The sequence below is a fragment of the Apiotrichum porosum genome (assembly GCF_003942205.1).
Source record: "Apiotrichum porosum strain DSM 27194 chromosome Unknown scaffold_2, whole genome shotgun sequence".
In the NCBI taxonomy this organism is placed as follows: domain Eukaryota; kingdom Fungi; phylum Basidiomycota; class Tremellomycetes; order Trichosporonales; family Trichosporonaceae; genus Apiotrichum; species Apiotrichum porosum.
The window spans coordinates 2,057,505-2,080,878 of record NW_021167109.1 but is presented as its reverse complement, the minus strand read 5'-3'; the positions used below and the strand labels follow the sequence as shown (position 1 = coordinate 2,080,878).

General features: G+C 59.4%; 13 protein-coding genes and 1 non-coding gene across 14 annotated transcripts; 7 read left to right on the top strand and 7 right to left on the bottom strand.

Moving 5' to 3' along the window:
- Window positions 1–523: 523 nt before the first annotated feature.
- EHS24_004830 (uncharacterized protein) lies at window positions 524–1,510 on the top strand (the record flags this gene model as incomplete). The annotated part of the gene is made up of 3 exons (XM_028620374.1): window positions 524–1,128; window positions 1,196–1,280; window positions 1,346–1,510. 3 exons carry the CDS (start codon window positions 524–526, stop codon window positions 1,508–1,510), a joined length of 855 nt encoding a protein of 284 aa, XP_028479346.1.
- Window positions 1,511–2,328: 818 nt separating this feature from the next.
- On the top strand, window positions 2,329–3,549 carry PET8 (S-adenosylmethionine transporter; the record flags this gene model as incomplete). The annotated part of the gene is made up of 4 exons (XM_028620373.1): window positions 2,329–2,379; window positions 2,558–2,714; window positions 2,759–2,773; window positions 2,861–3,549. The coding sequence occupies 4 exons, from the start codon at window positions 2,329–2,331 to the stop codon at window positions 3,547–3,549; spliced, it is 912 nt and encodes a 303-aa protein (XP_028479345.1).
- A 1,549-nt stretch (window positions 3,550–5,098) lies between these two features.
- Window positions 5,099–6,720, top strand: EHS24_004828 (uncharacterized protein; the record flags this gene model as incomplete). The annotated part of the gene is made up of 4 exons (XM_028620372.1): window positions 5,099–5,192; window positions 5,255–5,327; window positions 5,475–5,538; window positions 5,671–6,720. The coding sequence occupies 4 exons, from the start codon at window positions 5,099–5,101 to the stop codon at window positions 6,718–6,720; spliced, it is 1,281 nt and encodes a 426-aa protein (XP_028479344.1).
- Window positions 6,721–7,192: 472 nt separating this feature from the next.
- EHS24_004827 (uncharacterized protein) lies at window positions 7,193–7,573 on the bottom strand (the record flags this gene model as incomplete). Its single annotated transcript, XM_028620371.1, has 1 exon — window positions 7,193–7,573. One exon carries the CDS (start codon window positions 7,571–7,573, stop codon window positions 7,193–7,195), a length of 381 nt encoding a protein of 126 aa, XP_028479343.1.
- Window positions 7,574–8,099: 526 nt separating this feature from the next.
- On the top strand, window positions 8,100–9,493 carry MAP2 (Methionine aminopeptidase 2; the record flags this gene model as incomplete). Its single annotated transcript, XM_028620370.1, has 2 exons — window positions 8,100–8,280; window positions 8,331–9,493. 2 exons carry the CDS (start codon window positions 8,100–8,102, stop codon window positions 9,491–9,493), a joined length of 1,344 nt encoding a protein of 447 aa, XP_028479342.1.
- Window positions 9,494–9,777: 284 nt separating this feature from the next.
- Window positions 9,778–11,173, bottom strand: EHS24_004825 (uncharacterized protein; the record flags this gene model as incomplete). The annotated part of the gene is made up of 4 exons (XM_028620369.1): window positions 9,778–9,988; window positions 10,189–10,284; window positions 10,661–10,857; window positions 10,949–11,173. 4 exons carry the CDS (start codon window positions 11,171–11,173, stop codon window positions 9,778–9,780), a joined length of 729 nt encoding a protein of 242 aa, XP_028479341.1.
- A 237-nt stretch (window positions 11,174–11,410) lies between these two features.
- EHS24_004824 (uncharacterized protein) lies at window positions 11,411–12,714 on the top strand (the record flags this gene model as incomplete). Its single annotated transcript, XM_028620368.1, has 4 exons — window positions 11,411–11,546; window positions 11,834–12,026; window positions 12,259–12,498; window positions 12,651–12,714. 4 exons carry the CDS (start codon window positions 11,411–11,413, stop codon window positions 12,712–12,714), a joined length of 633 nt encoding a protein of 210 aa, XP_028479340.1.
- Window positions 12,715–13,061: 347 nt separating this feature from the next.
- On the bottom strand, window positions 13,062–14,679 carry SNF12 (SWI/SNF complex component snf12; the record flags this gene model as incomplete). Its single annotated transcript, XM_028620367.1, has 3 exons — window positions 13,062–13,955; window positions 13,997–14,459; window positions 14,555–14,679. 3 exons carry the CDS (start codon window positions 14,677–14,679, stop codon window positions 13,062–13,064), a joined length of 1,482 nt encoding a protein of 493 aa, XP_028479339.1.
- A 570-nt stretch (window positions 14,680–15,249) lies between these two features.
- EHS24_004822 (uncharacterized protein) lies at window positions 15,250–16,085 on the bottom strand (the record flags this gene model as incomplete). The annotated part of the gene is made up of 4 exons (XM_028620366.1): window positions 15,250–15,285; window positions 15,322–15,406; window positions 15,448–15,781; window positions 15,833–16,085. 4 exons carry the CDS (start codon window positions 16,083–16,085, stop codon window positions 15,250–15,252), a joined length of 708 nt encoding a protein of 235 aa, XP_028479338.1.
- A 472-nt stretch (window positions 16,086–16,557) lies between these two features.
- EHS24_004821 lies at window positions 16,558–16,645 on the bottom strand. Its single transcript has one exon. It is a non-coding gene; the product is annotated as a tRNA-His (tRNA).
- A 57-nt stretch (window positions 16,646–16,702) lies between these two features.
- Window positions 16,703–17,815, bottom strand: EHS24_004820 (uncharacterized protein; the record flags this gene model as incomplete). Its single annotated transcript, XM_028620365.1, has 3 exons — window positions 16,703–17,069; window positions 17,159–17,333; window positions 17,425–17,815. 3 exons carry the CDS (start codon window positions 17,813–17,815, stop codon window positions 16,703–16,705), a joined length of 933 nt encoding a protein of 310 aa, XP_028479337.1.
- A 513-nt stretch (window positions 17,816–18,328) lies between these two features.
- RRP36 (rRNA biogenesis protein rrp36) lies at window positions 18,329–19,786 on the top strand (the record flags this gene model as incomplete). The annotated part of the gene is made up of 4 exons (XM_028620364.1): window positions 18,329–18,682; window positions 18,731–19,068; window positions 19,115–19,521; window positions 19,587–19,786. 4 exons carry the CDS (start codon window positions 18,329–18,331, stop codon window positions 19,784–19,786), a joined length of 1,299 nt encoding a protein of 432 aa, XP_028479336.1.
- Window positions 19,787–20,282: 496 nt separating this feature from the next.
- Window positions 20,283–21,197, bottom strand: RPL24 (60S ribosomal protein L24; the record flags this gene model as incomplete). The annotated part of the gene is made up of 4 exons (XM_028620363.1): window positions 20,283–20,489; window positions 20,591–20,746; window positions 21,065–21,108; window positions 21,161–21,197. 4 exons carry the CDS (start codon window positions 21,195–21,197, stop codon window positions 20,283–20,285), a joined length of 444 nt encoding a protein of 147 aa, XP_028479335.1.
- An 825-nt stretch (window positions 21,198–22,022) lies between these two features.
- Window positions 22,023–23,369, top strand: EHS24_004817 (uncharacterized protein; the record flags this gene model as incomplete). The annotated part of the gene is made up of 1 exon (XM_028620362.1): window positions 22,023–23,369. One exon carries the CDS (start codon window positions 22,023–22,025, stop codon window positions 23,367–23,369), a length of 1,347 nt encoding a protein of 448 aa, XP_028479334.1.
- Between the last annotated feature and the right edge of the window lie 5 nt (window positions 23,370–23,374).

Below are 23,374 nucleotides of genomic sequence, written 5' to 3'. Positions count from 1 at the left end.
AATGGCGTGGACACCTTGCCAAAGGTTTCACAAGGATATCAGTGTCACCGCCTGACAGCAGCGTTCCGTTGTACGTTGTGATCGCTGGGGAGGTTGCCGACAACCCACATCTCCCAAGCGGATGTGTTGTTGTTGAACACCGACACCGGCATTTTCACGCCTTGCAATCTTCGCCCACGGATGAGTTGTTGAGTTGTCGTTGAGTTTTGTCGATCATGGCCTTACTCTACAGTGTACACGTATGTAGCAACTGCAACGACTCGAGCAGCACATTCCACTGCCCTTGACTGCTGCTGGTGGCGTGAGGACCTGCGAGGTAACCGCTCCGGCATCGGGATCCAAGACATTTTGTGGTGCCTCTCGGCGACGAGAAGAGCATGTGATCTCCCACCTCAGCGCCAAGCAACGTACAGTATAGCCAGGGGGGGTGGGATCCCAATTGTCTTTAAACACGTTCGCGTTCACCACCTTTTTTTGTCACTCACCCTTCTCCATCTCTCTCCCTCCCGCTCCCACTGACAACATGGCAAGCACCAGCACCAGCACGGCCACCCCCATCCCGCCCGAGCTCTTGTCTCACCCGGCGCTCCAGGACCACCCGACCGTCCTGGCCCTGCACGAGACGCACGGCGGCATCCCTGCCAACCCGGATGCGGAGACGCTCGACTCTGTCCTGCAGTTTGCCAACTCGGTCGCCAGCACGGCCGTCGCGCCGGGCACCAAGACGCGGCGCACCGACCCCAGCCCGCGGCGCACGGCGCGCGTGTGGCGCTCGCAGCTGCTGGGCCACCGCGACCCGAGCGTGTCGCCCGAACACTCGCCGGTGCGGTACCGCTCCCGCTCCCGGCCCCCGGGGACGGCGACGGTGCCAGAGGACGGACTGGCCGCCGTGTCCGTCGACGACAGGCGCGAGGTGGGCGCCGGGACGGGCCTGCGCGCGCCTGGTAAGCGTGACATGGCGTCTGTGGGCGGCAACGGGGCGAGCGACCTCGAGAACCGCGTCGCGGCCAGTATCCAGCAGCAACACGAGTTCCACGACCGGCTCCTGCAGCGCTTCGTAGCGGTGGAGGCGCAGGCGACGCAGGACCATACCGCGTTGCAGGCGCGGTTTGACCAGAGCGAAGCGAGGTGAGTGGCGGGGCGGGGCGTGGCGTGGCGTGGAGCAGGTTGCAGTCAGCTGAGACTCGACGCGCAGGTACACCAACAAAGTGAACGCGTATCTCGGGCGCGCGCTGGTCCCCGTCTCCAACGGCAAGGATCCCATCCCTCTCGACCTTGCAGTGAGTGTCCCAGGCTACGATTTCGTCGATGTGAAGCCGACTCGCGACTGACCTCGCCCCTCCAGCCCATCAAGTCGGCCGATGCGATCCGCAATCTCGGCAACGACCACCTCCGCAGGTGGCTGACGTATTACACTGGCTCGCCGCCAGCCGACAATGTAAAGGAGTCGCATCTCCGCCAGGCGCTGCGTGCGTGTACTGGGGTGGACGTGTCGCTTGTGCAAGAGTAAAGCGGCAGGATGGTGCTTGCTGGAGAGGAGCGGAACCGCAAGTGACCCCTATGGCCCTGTGGCGTAGGCGGCAATGGAGAAAGCTAGGCAAAGCGAGGTTCGACGCAAGCTCAGAAGCTCAGAAGGTTGATGCAATCAATGTATAGGAGCTGTTTCCGGTTGCGATCCCCCATGATTGTGTGAGGAGATGAGAAGAAACATTGGCCGGCTCGGGGGTGAGATGACACGGGTGGCGAGACGTATAGACTAGTCTGCTGGTGAACGTCGCTAGCTGCCTTGGTGGCCTGACTGTTCCCAACATGCAAACGTTTGGGGCATGGACATGAACTCTCAACTCGGATACCCATGTACTCTGATACACACACACGGACAAGTCTGCGGTGTCATTGGAATGACATCCGGCGCGATCCGGCGCCCGTCGCCCGTCATGGGGTGGCAGTCACCCTGTGAAGCGTCCACTTTTGGCGTACAACTGTCCAGTTTCGACTCTTACTTGTCCTGCAGCACCGCCAAGGACCAACCCCCACATGGAGCTGGCCAACTGCTGTATGCTATGGGGCAGCATAAACGCCTCGAAAAGAATGGATGCTCCCACCAGTTGATCCACGCACACATGCAGCAGTGCTTCTTTGTCCATGTCCTCTGCCAAAGATTAGGATTAGGCCATGTATGATCCGTGCCTGGGAAAAGCCCAGAGTCGCCCTCTCTTCCGAGTTTCGGGCCCGATCTCTTTCAACAATACACGACTTTAATCTCTCTCTCTCTGTCTCTCATCCCTCTTCATCCCTCCTTACCACACCCCTCCTCCTGGTCCAACCATGCCAGACTCGGCTGCCCAGCAGGGCCCGACATTCCAGCGCGCCCTCGTGGTAAGTTTCTGCATCAGACGGGGAGAAGACCGCGCACGCGTTTTCTTTATACCCAGCCAACACGCCCTTCTCCTCTCCTCCCCACGTCTTCCACCCTCACCGCGCGACGCGTCCCCTTATTCTTCCCCCACGAAACTGTGGCAAGACGAATGATACAGACGTACTAACCGCCTCCCAGGCCGGCGCAATGTCGGGTCTCGCGGTCGACCTCATGTTCTTCCCCCTCGACACGATCAAGACCCGCGTCCAGTCGAGTGCCGGGTTCTGGGCCAGCGGCGGGTTCCGCGGCGTGTACCGCGGTGTGGGAAGTGTGGGAGCCGGTAGCGCACCCGGTGGTGAGTGGAGCAGAGCTGCTGGTTATGTTTCCAACGACCAGCAGCTGTCCAGAACGATGGTGAGCGCTGACGCTATGTTTGTCCATCCCGAACCCTCCTCTCTCCACCACGACCCTCTCGTTCGCCTCCCTTGTTCTCGCCCGCAGCCGCCGCCTTCTTCGTCACATACGAGGCCCTCAAGAGGCAGCTTGCCAACTATGGCTTTGGCCTCGACACCCACCCGGGCCTGAACCACATGTTCGCGGCTTCCGGAGGCGAGTTTGTCTCGTGTCTCATCCGCGTGCCCACCGAGGTTGTCAAGTCACGAACCCAGACGGGCGCGTACGGTGCTGCCACGAGCAGCTGGCAGACGGCGCTCAACGTGATGAAGCACGAGGGCGTGCGCGGCTTCTACCGCGGTTTCGGGATCACCATTGCGCGCGAGCTGCCGTTCACGTCCATCCAGTTCCCCCTGTACGAGTACCTGAAGCGCACGCTCAGCACGCAGTACCTGGACGGCAAGCGGCCCAACTCTGCCGAGGCGGCCGTGTGCGGCATGATCGCCGGCGGCACCGCCGCGGCCCTCACCACCCCGCTCGACGTCGTCAAGACGCGCGTCATGCTCGAGGCCCGCGGCACCCTCACGCCCGGCACCAAGCCCGCGTCGCCGTCCATCCTCTCCTTCCCGCCCCGCTTCCTCAACATCCTCCGCAACGAAGGCCCCGCAGCCCTGTTCTCGGGCTGGGTCCCGCGTACACTGCACATTTCGGCGGGCGGAGCCGTGTTTTTGGGCATTTACGACTTTGTCATCAACTTTGGCAGGCCCGATGGGCCCGCCGAGCCAGAGCTCAAGTAGGCGCGCGCATGCGCTGGGTGTGAGGACCACGCTGGGTGTGAGGACGCGAGCGCACGCAGATGCGGGTACGCCGGGCCAAGAGCGTGATAGGCTTGTGCTGCTGGGGGAGAGTGAACAGGGGAGGCGCACGCGGCGCGTGGACGTGGACGTGACGCCCGCCCGCCCGCGAGACGCCGAGATGGGCATTAGAAGTAGAAGGTCTGCCGAATACCGAGCATTGATAAACTGCATGGAGACATCTAGATATCTAGAGTTAGCACGGCACGATACCGGACCTGGCAACGAATCTGGCCAATCTGGGCAAAACCAATGCTCGGCTGACATGGTCCAATGCCGCCGGCCCGGGTCACATCCTATTCTGACCTCCTGATGGCTACTGACTACGGCGCCATGCAAAGCTACAGGCGTGCGAGGGAGATAGCCGATCACGCAATACGACAGTTATATCCTCGATAACCTCCACGGGGTGATATCTCGTATTTGCGCCATGAATCACAGCCTGGAGTACGTGACCTTTGGCCGCGTACCCAGGAGAAAGAACCACACACACATATAAGTGGCTCACATGTCGGCCTGTAGTCGCTGCCAAGCCCCTTATCTCCCTCACCGCTCTAGCCTGCTGGACGGCAAACATGGCCTGCGAAGCGCTTCTCTAGGAACGCTGCAGAGACACAGGCCACGTCCCGAGGTGCTACGTACCGCTGTGGTGTGACGGCGAGGTGTTGTTGGTCCAGACAGAGAGAAAGCCCGGCGCACCAGCATACTCCAAGGGGAAGACAAGGAAGCTTACCAAGTTGAGTCTCCCCATGTAGGATTACATGCGTTCCCAGGTGGCCACAGGCGACGACGACGTCGAGCTCAGACGTGAGCGACAAGAGGCGTGGGGCGTAGTGGCAGAGTGAGAGTAGGAGTGCAGAGGAGAGGTTGTTCACCCGCCGCCTCTTCCCCATATGACCAGTTTCCGAAGACGCCGATGTCCTCCGCCCCAGAGCTACCTTCGGAAACGCCGTCGACCTTCAACAGCCCGCCAGCGACGCCCGCGACGCGACAATGCAACAACAACAAGATCATCCACACGTCGGCAGTCGGTGTTCGGCGGCTCCGTGGACTTTTGGTGGCACGGCGTTCGGTGTCTGCGGCTTTCGGTGTTCCCCCCCCAACTTGTGTCCACTGGTCACTGAACCTACTGCTGCAGACAGAGTGTCGGGGCTACGGCGGTGCTAAGGTGTCCGATGGGGTGGGCGAGTCCGGGTATGCGGTGCACCACAGGGATATGTTACAATGAGACCATTGGGACGCTCTGGACATGAGGTACTCGTCGATGAACTTTGCGAGTCTCGGTATTCGGCGATGGGGTGCCACTGTGGTCGCTCTGCTCGCCTATCCGGGTCTGCTCGGCCATTTTAACCCGGCCAACGCTACTTAATCCTCTGGGCCCACCGCCTGTTCCTCTTCCTTCTCATCCTCATCGCTCTCTCCAGCTCTCTCACCGCTCTCTCACCCCCCGTCTCCCCGTCTCCCCTCTCTCCCGTCCACTCTCCCACACACGATGCCCCGCCTCGCTGCCCTCCGTCCCCTCGTGCAGGCCTCGGCCGCCCGCTCCTCCGTCTCCGTCATGGGCGCCCGCACCATGGCCTCGGCTAGTGAGTAGAACCCGGCCAAAGCAAAGCGAGAGAACACAGGAACGCTGACCCCTTTCCCTCAGAGTTCGCTCAGTACAACTGGGAGGACCCCCTCAACCTGCAGTCGCTCCTGACCGATGAGGAGCAGGCTATCCAGTGAGTGGGGAGAGGAAACAGACGGCCCAGGACGTCGGGTGTGTCGTGGGAGCGACGTCATTACAGAATGGCAGCTCGCTCCCACACATACATGCTGGGGACCGGAATGCAGACGAAGCGATGGAGACACACGACTGACCAGTGCAGGGAGACCGCCCGCTCGTTCGCCCAAGAGAACCTCCTCCCCCGCGTCACCGAGGCATACCGTAACGTGCGTACAGAGAAGCCATATGGGTCAGATGCGGGAAAGGATTCCGGACGCCAACTCCGGAATCCGCCCGCACTGGGACATGGACCCGCGCGCTGCCCGTGTTCAACGATCGTGTCGCTGACGTCCCTCTAGGAGAACTTTGACCCCGAGGTCATGCGCGAGATGGGCAGCCTTGGTCTCCTCGGCGCTACCATCAAGGGCTACGGCTGCGCTGGCGTCTCGTCTGTGGCCTACGGTCTGATTGCCCGCGAGGTGGAGCGCGTCGACTCTGGCTACCGTTCGGCCATGTCCGTCCAGTCGTCGCTCGTCATGCACCCCATCCACGAGTTTGGTACCGAGGCCCAGAAGGAGAAGTTCCTCCCCAAGCTCGCCACGGGTGAGCTTATCGGCTGCTTTGGCCTCACCGAGCCCAACCACGGCTCGGACCCGTCGTCGATGGAGACGACAGCCACCAAGACGGCCAACGGCTGGGTGCTCAACGGCTCCAAGACTTGGATCTCCAACGCCCCCGTCGCGGACGTGTTTGTCATCTGGGCCCGCGTCGTCGAGAACGGCCAGAAGGGCAAGGTGCGCGGCTTCATCATTGAGAAGGGCGCCGAGGGCCTCTCGGCCCCCAAGATCAAGCACAAGCTCGCTCTCCGCGCGTCCGTCACCGGCTCGGTCTTTATGGACAATGTCCAGGTCGGCGAGGACTCGCTCCTCCCCAAGTCGGGCGGTCTCGGCTCGCCCTTTTCGTGTCTCAACTCGGCCCGCTTCGGTATCGCGTGGGGTGTGATGGGTGCGCTCGAGGACTCAATCTTCCGCGCGCGCGAGTACGCTCTCGAGCGCAAGCAGTTCAACCGCCCCCTCGCGTCCTTCCAGCTCGTCCAGAAGAAGCTCGTCGACGCCAACACCGAGGCCACCCTGGGTCTCTTGGGCGCCCTCCAGCTCGGCCGCCTCAAGGACGAGGGCAAGTGGTGCCCCGACATGGTCTCGCTCATGAAGCGCAACAACTGCGGTAACGCGCTCCAGCACACCCGTATCCTGCTCGACATCTTTGGCGGAAACGCCTGCTCGGACGAGTACCACGTCGGCCGCCACGAGGCCAACCTCCAGGTCACCAACACCTACGAGGGTACCTTTGACATTCACACTCTTATCCTCGGCAAGGCCATGACCGGTATCCCCGCTTTCGCCAACTAGAGCAGAGAAGAGACAGAGCGACACGAGCAAACCTCGTAATCATGAAAGAACCAGGACTCTCCCTTGCATTATTGTACTCTGCATAAAATGTATTCCGTGACTTGTTGGGACAGAGTGGGGCGGCGAGATGAGAGATGTCGGGCCGTCAGTTGCCATGGCCGAGCCGTGGTTCCCTCTACAACAGGTGCTGCAGCAGAGACCTGGTCGTGAGCAGGCGGTGGACCTGCGTGGGAGAACGTCGCTGTCGTCGATGACACTCCAGACCGGAACTAGGTATACAGATGCATGGTAATGAGACAACTGCAGGAAACGGGGACGCTGGGATATGCTGCTATGGAGGCCAAGGTTCCAAGGTGCGATGCGGGGGGTGGTGGGCAGTTGCCCATTATGGTGACGGTGTGCTGGACATGGCGCGCTGTCTTGTCAGCTGTGGCCTCTCTCTATCCCAACTCAAAGCCAGACCCACCGTACCCTACTCCTCAGACCCATCCCCGTCCTCGTCCTCATCCTCGTCGTCGCTCTCCTCGGCATCCGCCGCCTTGGTCGCCATCATCATCCTCGCCGCTTTACCCTTGCCCTTTTCGACCTTGACGTTCTCAATGGCCTTCTCCCTGTCGCCCACGCTGTCCTTCCAGCTGCTCAGCGCGTCCATGAGGTCGAGCTGGGCGGCGCGCAGGGCCGGAGCGGCCGCAGCGTAGAATGCGTCGGTGGGCGAGCGCGAGTCGGACGCCGCAGCGGCCGGGGCGACGGGAGCGGTGATGGTGGAGCTGGTGGGGACGGGGGAGCCGTTGAACGTGGCCTCGGGGGTGCCTGCTGGCGGGGCGACGGTGTAGGTGAATGAGACGGCGGCCATGGTGCGCTTGCTTTTGGTCGTTGCTCGCTGCTTGTTTGACGCGGGGGTGAGAGAGAGAGACGGTGGAATGAGCAATGACGACAATGGATGGCACCGACGCCGACGCCGCCTCGTTGGTTCGCACCGAAAACGGGGCCGTCCTGGGTGGGCGGCTGGCACTCGCGGCCAACTTTTCAAACTTGCACTCTTTCTCATTCTGCCATTCTCCACATCTCTTTCTCTCCCTTTTTCCTTTCTCTCTCTTTCTCTATCTACAGCCTGCCCAAAGCAGGCTGGACACTGCCCCTCTATCTCCACTACACACATCTAGCAACAACGTGAGTGTCTCCCCCTTTCTTCCCTTCTTCTTCCCCGGCGCCATGTCTCAAGGATGCTTGTCACAACGATATGTTAGACTTCTCGAGGAGCGTAAGACCCTCCGCAGCAGATACCCATTTTTCTTGACCCTGAGAGACACTCCCACTACCATCGCCTTGCCTCCCCCATTGAAAGGACTCGAGAGCTGACTGGTATAACAGTGTTCGCAATGACCCCCGTCGCCGTGCCGCCCACCAATGGCGTGGAGGCGTTGAGTCTCGAGGACAAGAAGGAGGACAAGAAGCCCGACCTCGAGGTTGAGGTCGCCGACGATGACGAGTCCGAGGCCGAGGCCGAGGGCGGTGAGGGCGCTTCTGCCGGCGAGAAGAAGAAGAAGAAGAAGAAGAAGCGTGAGTACGGGCTGTCTTGCGCCTACGCCATATACTGACAGCGTCCAAAGCCAAAAAGAAGAAGCCTGCCATGGTCCAGACCGAGCCCCCTCGTGTTGGCCTGACCAAGATCTTCCGCAATGGCGTGTTCCCCGTCAACGAGGAGGTCGAGTACAAGAACGACACTACTTCGCGTATCACTTCTGCGGAGATGCGCGAGAAGGAGCGTCTCCTCCAGGGTGACCCGACCGACACGTACCAGAACATCCGTCGTGCCGCCGAGGTGCATCGCCAGGTTCGCGGCTATGCGGCACGCAACATCAAGCCCGGCATGACCATGACGGAGATTGCCAACATGATCGAGGACGGCACGCGTGCACTTGTCGAGGAGGACGGGTTTGAGAGCGGTATCGGCTTCCCCACCGGCTTGTCCGTCAACGAGGTGGCGGCACACTACACGCCCAACCCTGGAGACACCAAAGTGTTGCAAAAGGGCGATGTCCTCAAGGTCGACTTTGGCGTGCACGTCAAGGGCCGCATCGTCGACTCTGCGTTCACCCTCACGTGGGAGCCTACCTGGAACCGCCTCCTCGACGCCGTCAAGGACGCGACCAATACCGGTATCGCTGCGGCAGGTATCGACGTGCGTCTGTGCGACATTGGCGAGTCCATCCAAGAGGTCATGGAGAGCTACGAGGTCGAGGTCGGCGGTAAAGTCTACCCCGTCAAGTCCATCTCCAACCTCAACGGCCACTCAATCGTGCCCTATGTCATCCACGGCGGCAAGGACGGTATCCCGGGCAAGTCGGTGCCCATCGTCAAGCAGTTTGGCGACCGCAAGGACACCACGCGCATGGAGGAGGGCGAGTACTTTGCCATCGAGACGTTCGGCTCCACCGGTCGCGGCCGTGTGATCGAGGACGGTGCGTGCAGCCACTACGCCATCAACCCAGAGGGTCCTACACAGTACAACCTCAAGCACCAGTCGGCCAAGACCGTCCTCAAGAGCATCGAGAAGAACTTTGGCACCTTGCCCTTCTGTCGTCGCTACCTCGAGCGTACGGGCGAGAAGAACTACTTGCTCGGCCTGAACACTTTGGTTCGCGAGGACATTGTCAATGCCTACCCGCCGCTCGTGGACCCCGAGCCGGGAGCCATGACCGCACAGTTTGAGCACACCATTCTGCTCAGGCCCACGTGCAAGGAGGTCGTGTCGCGCGGCGATGACTACTAGGCGAGGCCCCCGGAGACGTATCCAGCGCCAAGGCCATTGGATCTGTGTAGAGACGAAAGAAAAGGAGAATGGTTTGTAACGGAGGTTGTACCAATACCAGTACCAATTTTTACTGTATGCACTGCAGCTTGTTCCCAAGGTACCTTCGATGGCCGTGACGGCGCCGCGGCGCCCACACGCGGCAACGTGTCTCCCAGAGTTTGCGACTTTGCGTGATATTAACAAACCGTCAAATGACATGCCACCTCGGTCCTCTCATAAACTACACCCATAGAGCCTAATATCTACCATCCGAACAGGTATGCAAGCAGGAGCAGCACACAGAACGCAACCACGCCGCCAAGGATGTACGTGTCGCGACGGCGCCTTGATGAGATCATGGAGATGAGCGAGTTGATGCCGGGCATCTGGGCGACGACGCGGCCCATGCGCGACTCGATAGAGGCCAGCATGGAGCGCTGCTGGGCAAAGTCTTCACGGGTGGCGTAGGCCTGGCTGCGGGAGTGTTAGTGGGGTCCGCCGCGGGGGGGGGGGGGGGGGGGGGGGGGGGGGTTAGATACCCGGGGCCAACTTGCGTCCAGTAGCATGCAGCAGGAAGCTGTTAGATGCTAGGTGGCGACGCCTGCTGCTTGTTGGGTTGTTGGGGCCATACAGCAGGCGGACCACAGTGGAGCATACACGCTACATGTACTCACTTGAGCGTGTCGTCCATCATCCTGTGACTCGAATCTATCCGTCCACGGTCGGCGAGGAGCGCGTCCGTCTGCGAGCTCAGGGCGGTCTTGTAGTCGCTGAAGGAGAGTCAGCTTTGTCCGGAACCAGGGCCCAGTGTATAGCTGAGTACGGAAGGCAAGGTAACAGCCAGAACACGAGGACAGCTGCCCCATGCGATTCCCAGCTGTCCTTCTGTCCATCAAATCGTTGGCGGGGGAGAGGCGGCAGCGTTGAAGATGGCTCTATCACGGAAGCGGCAGCCAGTGGAACTGTCCAGCACGCTCGCCGCACCAACGAGAGCAAGCGGATGAGCTTGGCCTGGTAACGGCTGAGCCGTTTCACGGTGTCCAGGCTCACATCATGACCGCCCATAGAGCCAAACTGTCCAGCTGACACGAGACACGACCATGCTCTGGGCAGTCGTCCTCGCTCGCTCACGCTCGCTCCACTCACTTGATATCCTTTCGCACCGATCCGAGCAAGTTACTCCTCTGCACCGCCGCGTCAATGTTGCTCCTCACGCGCGTGAAATCGCGCCTGTAGTCGTCGAGGTTCTCGCGGTGACGCTGTGCAGCGTTCTGCATGCTCGCGCTGGGCGGCTGGGAGGGCGAGTTGATGAGCGCCGTCAGGTCCTCGATGGCTTGTTCGAGCTACGAGGTCGGGTGTCAATACTGAGGGTGGGAAGTGGACATGGGCTGGCTGACAATTGCGTTTTGTTCAACAGCCAGCAACAACGCTCACCTTGCCAAGCAGCTCCTCAATCTCCTCCTCGACAAGCTTGTATCCGCCCACACCTTCCTCGGCGTCGAGGACATCGCGGCTGGGCCCGCCGCCACCACTCCCGCCAGCACGGGATCCGACGCCGCCAGCAATGTCTGCTGCGAGACGCGAGTACGAGGCGAGTTTGGTGTCGAGGGCCGATTCGAGGGCACGAGCGTGCCGGCGTGCATTGTCCCAGGATGTCATGGTGAGAGTCGATGTATGAATGGAAGGGAGAGCAGAGTAGATTAGGTTGTGCTCGCTGTTCGTTGTTGTAACGGGTGTGATCGTCATCGCCCACACAGCCCAGCGGAAGTTTAAATGGGAGGCATAAATTAGGTTCCTTTCCTGTCGCGTCGTCGTTGCCATGTTCCACCTCGACACGCCAAGCAGCCGAACCCATTCCCAAACCACCCACACACCTCAACACATACTCAACCGACCATGCGCGCTGTCTCGGCGCTCGCTACGGGCATCCTCCTCGCAGCAGTAGCCCGCGCTACCGCCCTTACATCGCTGCTTCTCGCCAACCAGCGCGCGTGCTTTTACGCAGATGTCGACGGCATTGGAGAGAAGATTGGTGCGTTTCCACGACCCTGCGCCGAAGATGGACAGACCATGGACGTCGCGAAGGCCGCGTGAGCCAGACGCCTGGATGGGGTAGTCGCGAGCATTGGTGTTTATGTACGCTCCATCGTGCTTTGGGTCATGCTTGACCCCCACGCATCCATTGCACGCGACATGAGCGACATGACCCAGACGCCTACATGACTCTGCGCAGTCACCCACACTTGCGATCTACCTTCAGCACTTGTCCCCACCGTCCGCCCGCGTACACTCCCGTTTCCCATACTGACTACATTACAGGCTTCTACTTTGCCGTCCAGTCTGGTGGCTCGTTCGAGATTGACTGGGTCGTCATGGACCCCGACGACAAGATTGTTGTCGAGGGCGACAACGAGCGTCAAGGCGACTTCATCTTTACGGCCAAGAAGATTGGAGAGTACTCGTTCTGCTTTGCCAACGAGGCTACTGCCACCGACAAGCTGGTCGACTTTGAGTGAGTTGGACGTGTTGTCGGTGGTGGAGTGCGGTGCAGTGCTGGAGCTGGTTGCTTCGCGTGCGGTGTTGTGTGCGGGTGCACGCAGCGGACACCTCCAGCTCAAGCTCCATGGACGACGAGAAGCGAGCCGGCTGTCCAGCTGTCCCCAGCAACACCCACCTGACCTCGGCCCACCCCACCCTCACCTCCCCAGTTCCGAACGAACGCGAGCTGACACCCGGCCTTTCAGCATCATGGTTGAATCCGAACCCCGCCGCGTCCTCTCAGCCCAGCAGGCCCCGTTGAAAGAGCACACCTCGGCGCTCGAAGAGTCGACGTACAAGCTCAACGGTCTGCTGAACAGCGTCACACGTACCCAAAAGTACTTCCACACCCGCCACCACCGTAATTACTCCACTGTCATCAGCACCCAGAGCAGGATCTTCTGGTTGACCCTGGTGGAGTGTGTGGCTATTATCGGCATGGGACTGTGAGTACAATAGCTTGGGCGAGGGTTTAGGCTTGTTGTCTGCTGTCTGGCTGCAACTCCTCTCTTGGATGGGTGCAGCCAGGACGGCCGACGTATGGTCATCGCCGTCACTTTTGTGCTGTTTGAGTACACTCGCTAACACCTGTTTCCAGGGTGCAGATCTGGATTCTCAAGACGTTCTTCTCACGCTCCGGAAACAGGCGGTTCAAGGTGTAGACAGACACCTTACCACACCCCGCACCCCGAGAGAGGAAGAAGAGACATGCAGTACATGGCTGGGCGGGCGCCCGGCGCCTGGCGCCTCGTACGAGGAAGAGCGCGTGTGTCGCGCGCCCAAAGCATTGACAGACCCAAACCAACGATCCGACCGCCGCATAGTCCGTAGTGTGTGCCGGCATGACAGCGATGCAATGATGCCAAGCAGCAGCACATTCTCAGTCGTCGCTTACGCGGGTGTTCCCGGAGTACACCGCCGCTCTCGATACAGCATGCATACTACAACGCCCACCCATATCACTCCAAGGGGTATGGCGCCCTGTCTACTTCTACTACACATTCCACCCTTACTGCTGCCTGGGCTTTTGCTCGTGAATCGCAATCGCCTCAGTGACCCAGGGCAGGCGGAACATGTCAGACCTGCGGAGATCCTCCTCACGCACCGATCCACCATGGCTAGCAGGGTTGCCGATCTGGTATCCGAGCATCTGGTCGAGGTCGCGAGCCTGGGCGCCCAGCCAGTTGTGGATGAACGCGTGTGGGGACTGGGCGAACGATTCGAGGAAATCGCGCTTCTGCTTCAGGTCGCGGGCGAAATAGGCCAGCTCGCTGACCTTGTCTTCGAGCTTGACAATGTCGGTTCCGGCCTGTCCTTCAAAGTTTTGGACCAGAGTGGCCATCTTGCTCTTGAGGGGGTCCTCAATCTCGATGGGGATGTCAAAGCAGCGCGGGTGGAGATTGTGTTCCTTTGACACGTCGATGTCGTAAGTCATAACCACGGGGTCCGGGTGGGCGAGGCAGCGGGTGACGACTTCGGGAATCTGGTGGAACTGGATCCCCTCGGCGCCGTGGGTGATAATCTTCTCGAGACCGCCGACGGGACGCACAATCGTGGGGTCCTCCTTGTCCTGCGCACCGCTCGCCTTGACAAGCTGCCAGACAGCAGCCATGACCTCGGCACGCGTGCCCTCGCGGATGGAGACAAGCTCGGCGAGCGGGGAAAGGACCTTGAAGCGTTCAGGCGAGTGGGAGATGTGCAGCACAACGCGAGCCTTGACGTTGGCGTCGCCGCGTCGCAGGATCTCAAAGCCGTCCAGAGGCGCGGCAGTGGGAGAAGGGTGCCACTCGACGACGTTACCCTCGGGGAAGGTGGGCGCCTCGCGGTTGTCAAACTCAACAACAACAGAGCGCAGGAATTGGGAGAACTTGCGCTTTTGCTTGTCCAGGCGGTGGTTGCCGGTCTGTGTTTGTCAGTTCGCTGCCCGACAGCGGATGAACTCACGTCCAGCAGACGACCTTCTATCCTCATAACCCAACCAGCGACACCCTTGCCAGTGTTGACATCCACGCCAGCAGCAGCAGCGCCCTTGTCCTCGACCTTGACCTCGCCGTCCTTCTTCTCTCCCTCAGCCTCGCCATCCTTCTTGTCTTCCATCGACCCCATCACGACGTCCCCGGAGGTCTCGTCCTTCTTCTCCTCTGTTGTCCCCGAAGCGGCAGCGGCAGCGGACGCAGCCGACTCGCCAACCTGCCACGCCTGGTCGTGCACAGTGTTTGAAAGGAAGACACGGAGGGTACGCTTCACGCGGGTGCTGCGTCCAAGCGCGTCGTTGATCTCGGCCTTTTTGCGTAGCAGAGTCCAGTCGAGCTTTTGTTCAATCTTCATCAACTCGGTGAACGCCGGCGAGTCCGGCACGAGAGACTGGAGAACATGAGGAGGGGGGAGAGGAGGGCGGGGGTGTTTCCTAAAGAAGGAGGTGGTCAGTGGATGGACGCTTTCGAGGGAGTTGAAAGAGCTCGACGCGTGGTGGAGGAGCTGCGAGAGGACAACGACACTCACAAGCGGCGCACAGCGTCGACATCCGCCTCGGCGGGGCGCTTCGCGAGGCCCGCTGCTTGCTGCGGGGTTCCGACAGCTGCCTGGGGTTGCGATGGGTGTGATGGGCCTGCGTGAGGGGTGGCCATGGCTGGTGGTGGGTGATGTTGTGAATGAAGCCGTCTCAACAGCCGCGTTGTTGGCGGCAAGGACGGAGGAAAGGGCGTGATTAGAGACGGAATCAAATGGTGGATATTCAAAAGTCCTAATGGCTCCATGCCAATTTCAATTTATTATGTTGTGTTTTTTGGCCATTTTCTCCCGATAGATGCCTCCTACAGACGGAGGCAGCCGTTGCTAATGACAAGCACCATGTCAACTCGGGGCGCTTCTGGATGCTGGAAAGGTGCAAGTCCGCCAAGGAACCAAGGCATTTTAGTTCTCAGAGACATGCTGTCCCCTAATGTTCTGACGATTTACAGCCAAGTCCGTGAGAAACACCTAAACAAGTTCAAGTGGTTGCCGTTGCCCTTTGCTGCCGCCCGAGTGCACTCTTATTCCTGCGAAACCCGGGCTACTCCTGGCCCAAGACATACATTGACAATTAGATGGATAGGCTATAAAGTCTCACAAAAGAGGTGTGTCTCTGAAGAAAACACAAACAAGAACAACGGGGGAGACACTATCCAACAATCCACGACGGTTGTGTGACCCCACAGTCAAAGCGCCACACCAACATAGGGGTCGCTGGGATACTGGTTCGTCAGCCCCACTCCCCAAAACAAACTTACAAGAACGCTCTGAGATGGCGACCACTGTGCCGAGCCCTCTGGAGAGACCTCGATAATGTAGATTCGCTCATCTGCGTCCTCGACGCTGTGGCTGTCAGTAGGTTTGCGCGGAAATCGGCCACCTACCTCTCAGAGCTTGGTCCTTCACCGCCACCGAGCTCCTCCAAGATCCGGAGATCGCGTACCCGCCTTTCAGCCCAGTACATCTCGTCCTCCAAACTCGCGACCCGGTAGCGTAGGACATGTATTTCGTCCAACAGGTTGTCCACCGCGGACGAGGCAGGGGGTTCGTAATCGCCCGAGTAGTAGGCTTGGGGCCTGTTACTGGAGGACATGTTTCTCGACGACGACGGTGTGGAGGGATATGAAGTAACGGACAGGGTCTCGCTCGAGTCTGTCGTACTCTCGACAGTGGTGGTTGCGTCGTCTTTGAGATACTCTATCATGGCGTGTTCTTGCACTAATTAATACAATTAGCTAATGCTAAGATTTCAACCTCCGCTGGACTCACTGAACAAGTCCAGCATCAGCAGCCACAATTCGTCAGCAGCCTCGACCGCTGCCTCGTCCGGCGAACTCTGGACTAGAGACACAAACCCGATTACTTGGAAGACTTGATCAGGTTCAAACGGGGCAGTGAAGCCGTCGTGGGCCCAGCGGACAAGGTCCGGGAAGAGAGCGAGTTCTTGGCTGGCCAGGAGGATTGCTGGGAGGGAGAGGTGTGTGAGGGCCGTGGGCTCGTGAGAGTGGAGGGCTGAGGACATGGTGTCGTTGCTTTGTTAGATTGGATAGATGTTGAGATGGAGATTGTTAACAAAGAAAAGGAAGGATGGGGACACGGAGAAGAAAGAAGCTGAGACTGTGGCCGATCTGTGTTGTGCCACAACGGTACAATGAAGCGCTGATGATGGCAGAGGCGGAGTTTACCCCATTGTTCGTTCGTCGTCTCGTAACGTAAAACAACAGAACCTCATCCGTGCTTGCTCGATAGTCATGGCGCATGTTACACCTGCTACGTCGTGCTTCACGGAACATGCGATGGCATGTGCATACTCTGTATTTCTCATTTCAATTTCCCAGTCTCTAAACTGTCTAAAATCCGCGCGCCCTCCGGCCCATGTCTGTTCACATGCCACACATCATACACTCTTCTGACCCACTCGCATGTCAACTGGCAACATCCAGAGAACCCACAGCAAAAGAGAACCTGCTAGAGTAGTACTCTAGAAGCTCACATGCGCGTACGCTGAGTCGAACAGCGGTTGGCTCAGAATTGCGATTAAACACCACAACGAACAGTGATAACCACCTACACTATACACGCTTGATGTTAGAAGCACGGAGCTGTCTGTCGCGGCCGCTCGCTCTCCTTGCAGCTCGTTCAACAGGTCATGGGGGGGATAACCTCGATCAAGGGCATCACCTGCGCCTGTGGGGTCACTTGTGCAGACGAGGTGGTGGCCTCGTCAACGCCGGCGACAGCGACCAAGGGCAAAGGAAGATGGACCCTGGCGGCAGGGAGCATTTCAATTGGCGACATTGTGTCCGCGTCTGCTGCAGGACGTCTGGGTACGGCGGTGGCGACCACTGCCTCGTCTTCTACGGCCACCGGATGACTGCCAAAGCCAAGACTGATCCACTCGGGAGGGGTCATCTTGAGCGCATGGTATGGCAGGTGCAAGTTGTTGGGCGACTCGGGTTCCTGCCACAAGCCGTGGCGGAAGAAGAATTGATAGGGCATTTCCTTGCTGTAAAGAGTCAGCAACAATCAGAGTTGGGCTGGTTAACATGTCCAGGCTGGATACGTCACAAATCGAGCGAGGAACCTTGGACTCACGCAGACAAAGCGGGAGCCAGAGTAGGACCTGCCTCCTGACGAGGCGCAAACTGGGTCACGAGGCTCTCGCCAATCTTCTCAATCTTGCGACGGAAAGCACATTGAATGGCGAGCTGGAGGTCGGGAATGTTCCTGACTGCTTCGATGTCGTCCGGGTCCGGCTTGACCTTGAAACCTGTGTACCATAAGACGGGAATCAAACAGTTGTCAGAAGAAAGCCCACCCAGTCAGCAAACGGACGCTGAGTGAGAGGTAACAAAACTCACGGCACACCTTCATCACCTCGCTCAAGAACTCGAGCACTTCGTCCTTTGATGCGGACTCTGCCGATAAAATGCTGGCAATCAAATGCAAGAGCAGTATGATGACTGGTTCAGGTGGGTCCCTTATGCCGCCTTGCTCCCAGTGAGTAAGTGCGATTTTTGAGAAACGGGGTTCGTGATATTCGTCCGTCAACTGGATTCCTTTGGGGATGGTAAGCCACCCAAGGTGGACGATATGGTTGGAGGGGGGCGAGAGGTAGTGCTGGGACAGCAGCGACGGGACGATGTTGGTAGGTGGGGGTGGATAGAGGAAATGTTGGTGTGGGGGAGGTTGGGGGTAGTGGGAAAGCGGAGGAAGGGGCACGCTGCTGACGGGGATTGCCTGAGCGTGCATGTTGGGTACAAGGTGGGGTGGGACTGGGACAGTTCTGGCGCGGCTGGTGTCGGCTTATGAATGATTGAACCCGCCATCAGCATCAATGATGACATGGTCAGTGATGGCGAGGGTGGCGGGGTGCACGACGCTGCGACTGCATCAAGCATCAGTTCTTCCTGTTTCAATATGCGATAAATGTCAAACGTGTGTCCACTTAACGGCCATGCTCCTGGATCACATTTTTTTTCAATATGATACCACTACCCACCCGATGCTCTGTTTCAGAGTACTGTTAATGCTGTTCGTGTCGCTTTGTTTGTAGTCCATACTTCGTACACTTTGTGTCGACGCTCCAAGGATACATGCACTGCGCATATAACTCGCCTCAATCAGCTGCCACACGTTTTGTGGCCGGTGGCAAATGATTACGTAACGACGTTTATGGCTGGTCTGCCGGTCCATTCAAGATTTCTGGAAATCATCGGTGTCGAGCGAACAGTGACATCAATAACCTCAACACACAGCAGAGCCATGGCCCGCGGTAGCACCAGCAAACCCAAGCCGAGCAAGTATGCCGAACTTGACGACGGCATCCTCGACGAGGACTCGGAGGAGGACGAGTTTGCCAACTACAAGGCATCGGTCAAGAAGGCGTCCAAGGGCCGTCAACCTCCTTCCGACGATGAGGATGAGGATGACGAGGAGATGATGGACGAGGACGACGATGAGGACGAGGACATGGACTCGAACGACGAGCGACTCATGTACGAAGACTCGGACGACGAGGGCGACGGCGTGGGCGTGTACGAGCCCGACGAGTGGGATGGAGGTGCCGACTATTCGAGCTCTGAGGACGAGGATGAGGATGACGAGCGTGCCCAGATGGTGAGGTTCTCTACTACAAGCTGTGCATCAAGCTAACACTGTTCTCAGAAGAAGCTTCAAAAGGGCCTCGGCTCCATTCCGCTCGACACCCTCATGAAGGCGCAGCGGAGCATGAAGAAGAGCACCAAGTCGACTACGTCGCAGCAGGCCTCGTACTCGGACTCGGAGGACGACAATGCCGGCGGTATGACCGAGCGCGAGCGTAAGGTCGCGGCCATGAAGGCTCGTCTTGCTGGCCTGCAGCGCGCAAAGGGCAAGGCGCTCGACGTTGAGGTTGGCGACGACGACGAGGCTGGACCAAGCCGTAAGCGTGGGCCCAGGTTCGACCCCGAGTCGGATGACGAGCGCAAGAGTGGACGTCCGGCCAAGCGCGACAACAAGCATGCGTGAGTCCAGCTAGGTGGGTCATACAGAGCTAGCTGACATATCCAGGCCCACGGCAATCAGCACCAAGCGCCAAGTCACGCGTCACCGCCAGGTCGTCGACATTCCCAAGGTCGACCGCCGCGACCCGCGATTTTCCTCCCTGTCCGGTGGACCTGTCGACGCCCACATCCATGCCCGTGGATACGCCTTCATGCCCGACTTGCTCAAGACTGAGCTCAAGAACCTGCGTGCGTCCGTCGCCGCTGCTGGCAAAGCCGAGCGCGCGTGCAAGCTCTCCGACAAGCCCAGGTACACCGCCGAGAGGGAGAGGCTGGAGAAGGAGATGGCGAGGGTGCGCACCCGCTTGGAGAAGAATGAGCGCGAGGCAAGGGAGAGGGAGGTGCTTGCCAAGGCCAAGGGAGAGGAGAGGGAGAAGCGTGCTTCGGGCAAGGGTGCTTGGTACATGAAGAAGTGTGAGTTTGACTCGGGACAGGAGAGGTTCTGTGCTCGACTAGAAACCGTGCTGACAAGCCCACAGCCGAGAAGAAGGACCTGCTCCTCAAGGCCCGCTTCGCCGCCCTCGAGGAGAAGGGTGGCAAGCATGCCGTCAAGAAGGCTGTCGACAAGAAGCTCAAGAAGGTCGCGGGCAAGGAGAAGAAGAGCAGGCCGTTTGTCCGTGGTGGTGGTGCACCAGGAGGTGGTGGTGGCGATGGAGGCCACCAGCGTCGTAGGGTTTAGATGGAGTAGATTTGCACTTCACGTGAGAGACGAGTCATATGCATTTGTACATTTATTACGAGTGGTGCGCGTTGAAGAGGACCCTCTGCAGCGGGACGTGTACCTCTGCACTGACATGAGGACGACATGAAGCGCAACAAAACGCGCCATAGTTGCAGAGCAGCAAAGCAGCACACTTACAAATCATTCTCCCAAGCGTTACAGACGTCTTCTCTCGTTGCAAGATGGGCTCTAACGGGGCCGTGCTCAACATGAGAAACGCAGGATGAGGATGCCAAGTGATGTAGTAGCAGTTCACGATGGACAGTCTCGCGCACCCCAGTTTGCAGTTTTCACGATTGACACCACAGCTCGCTCCGATCAGTGATCACCATCCCTCCTCTCGCTGCAACTCTTCTCTTTTCGCGCATGGAAGCCAGTACATCGGTCGGCGATGCGCATGGCCTATCCTACAAGTCCTCCCCTATGCAAAGGTAAAAGCTAAGAGCTGAACCGCTTAGCGGCCGCCCTTGCCGCCCTTGGCAGCCTGCTTCGAGATCTTGGGGGCGGAGGCACCCTGGGGGCGCGAAGCCTTGGTGGCCTCCTTCTCCTTCTTCTGGGTCTTGGCCTTGGTGATGGCGGCGGCGCGGGCAGCGGCGCGGACCTCGGGCTTGGCGGTACGCTTAGCGAGGATCGAGGCGAGGTCGGCACCGACAACACCACGCTGAGACGAGTTAGTTGGACTGCCTTTGGTTGATGTTGATGGGCGCTGGTGTCTGCGTATCCAATCTTTTGGACCGGCCAGCACCACGACAGAACACTCACCTGAACCTTGACGTTCTTCCTGCTGCGCTTCTTGGCGACCTCCTCAGTGATGCCCTTCTTGTGCATGCGGCGGTAGACCTGGGTCCATGCGATCTTGCGGGGGTTCTTGCGCTGGAGGAAGAGCGACTCGGCCTTGGCGGTCACGAAGCGGAAGGTCTGGCAACATTAGCACCAAACTCTTTCAAAGATTCGAGGTTTTGTCGCGCTCCTGGACAGAGAGATAGAGCGAGCGGAGCTTCTGTCGGGACGACCAGAACGCTGGGAAGATTGGTGGGAGCGGCACACCAGGACGCAGACGAGACTGCGATCCACAACTTGCGTGTGCGCAAAGTTGGCCCTTCCTGGACCACACTTTCGCCTTTCGTGCGCCCCCAAGTTCTCTCTCCCAGCGTTCCGTCCTTCTCCTGCGCTCTCTGCTCCGCTGTCGCTGTCCTCCCTCCATCCCGTGCGTGCGCGACCATCGAGAATTCGCACCTTCGAGTCACCGCGGACGTAGGTACGGCCACGGCCGGGGTAGACTGCAAAAGTCAGCACAACTTGATCCGCACGTCTCCAATCTTCTGTACGCACCCTTGAACCCCGAGAAGTCACAACGGTCAACACGCATCTTGAGGCGACTGTCAGTATACGGGTGTGTAGAGGGTGTTGGTGTGGCGTACTTTTGGAGATGGTCTGGTGGTTGAGGGATGTCCTGTGCTTGCAGTTTGTTCGGTCGTAGACAGCCAGCGAGCGACACCCACCGACCACCCAGCGGGACCTGGCAACGGCGAACCGACTTTGGTTTGGTCGAAAATAACGCCGAGAGAAATTCCGGCTGGGTGGCAATTTCTGTGTCAGGACGAGCAACCGTGGGAAAATGAATACAGCACGGCCTGGATGTGGCATGCATTTACCATGCGAGGCGGCGGTCGATGTTGCGCGATGTGGGACAGCAACCATATGCTAAGGCGTAACGTGGGCGCTTTGTCTTGAGAGACTCGAGAGACATGGAGTGGGCCAGCTCAGATACGTCGTGATGGGGCAGGGGTGCGTTGGTGCTTGCATACCGTCGCATCACAGTCATGGAGGGTAGCACCGCGGCCAATGGCTCTCATGTGCCATGAACCGACGACGCGTTCTTGTCGGCACTCTTTACATTCCCGACCTTGGGAGTGCTTTACGCAGACTCCCCTGCACTGCTGCGAAGAGGGTCTACATTGCATTGGCTTAGGTGTGACTTGTAGTGACGACTTCATTAGGACCAAACACAAATGTTATCCAACTTTGCTTCCGCCGGAATACCGAGTGTCTCGATTTCCAGCGCCGAGATTCCTGCCGTTGTGTGATTTTTGAAGTCCACATTGATTTTTGCCACCCAACTCGCGTCGAATTGTCCATTCCAGTCAACCAGTTCATGAGCTGCAGGCGCGCTCTCATCCGCACGCTCTACACCATGGTCTCTCACACCCCCGTCCTCCCCGCACCCACCACGGGTATCAGCATTGCACCCTCTCCCTCCGGTACCCACCGCCTCCAGTCTCCCATCTTCACCATCCCGCCTACCCTCCAGCCGTCCCTCGACGTCGCAGCCGCCCACCTCCGTGCAGGCCGCACCGTCGCTTTCCCCACCGAGACAGTCTATGGTCTCGGAGCCCACTCTCTTGACGCCGACGCTGTGCGCAAGGTGTATGCCATCAAGAGGCGCCCGGCCGACAACCCGCTCATCATCCATGTCAGCAGCCTCGACATGCTGGAGCGTCTCCTGCCCTCCACCTATACGCTGTCACCACTCTATTTAGGCCTGGTGGACGCATTCTGGCCTGGTCCCCTGACTTTGCTGTTCCCGTCGCCCAACCCACCTCCCGCACCAGCACCGCAGACGAATGCGATCCGCATGCCCAACCACCCCTTGGCTCTGGCACTCATCAACGCGGCCGACCTGCCCGTCTCGGCTCCCAGCGCCAACTCGTCTGGCCGCCCCAGCCCCACACAGGCTCAGCACGTCGCTCACGACCTTGACGGCAGTGATGGCCTGGGGTGTATCCTCGACGGCGGAGCTTGCGGTGTCGGAGTGGAGAGCACCGTTGTGGACGGCCTGGGGTGGAAGCAAGGCGGCGGTGGTGTCGTCAACGTTTTGCGCCCTGGCGGTCTTGGCGTCGAGGATGTGGCCCGTGTGGTCGCCCAAGTGGACGCCAAGCTGGGTGGTACGACCCAAGTCCTCGTGCACGGCAAGCCTTGGTCCAAGGGCCACAACTTGTCGGCGCTCGCACCCAAGACCAAGAGTGCCATCGTGGCCGACTTGCCACCTAGCACTCCCGGCATGAAGTACCGCCACTACTCGCCCAAGATCCCTGTTCACCTCCTCCTGCCTTCCAACACTTTCCCGACCCCGCCCGTCCGTCCTTCTGTCACTACTCCTCTGGACGTCGTCGCCTCGCTCGCAAAGGCACTGGGCAAGACCCACCCCCGCCTCGGCCTGTTGTCCTTTGACAACTCACCATTGTCCAACGTCCTGCTGGCATCTAGCAGCCCCGACTACTCTTTCGTCCCCATGTCTCTTGGGCCCGATGCTGCCTCCGCCGCACAGCGCCTGTTTGGCGGTATGCTCGCGCTCGAGGCGGACGGAACTACGAATGGTGTCGACCTGATCCTCATTGAGGGGTGCAGCGACGACGGCCTTGGCCTCGCTGTGATGGAGCGTGTGGGCAAGGCTGTTGGCGGCGGTGGTGTGGCTGGTGCCCTGGGTAATGGGCAGGTGAGCACACCCAGCGCCGAGGGCAGGTTCTGGGTCGAGGTCTAGAGTGA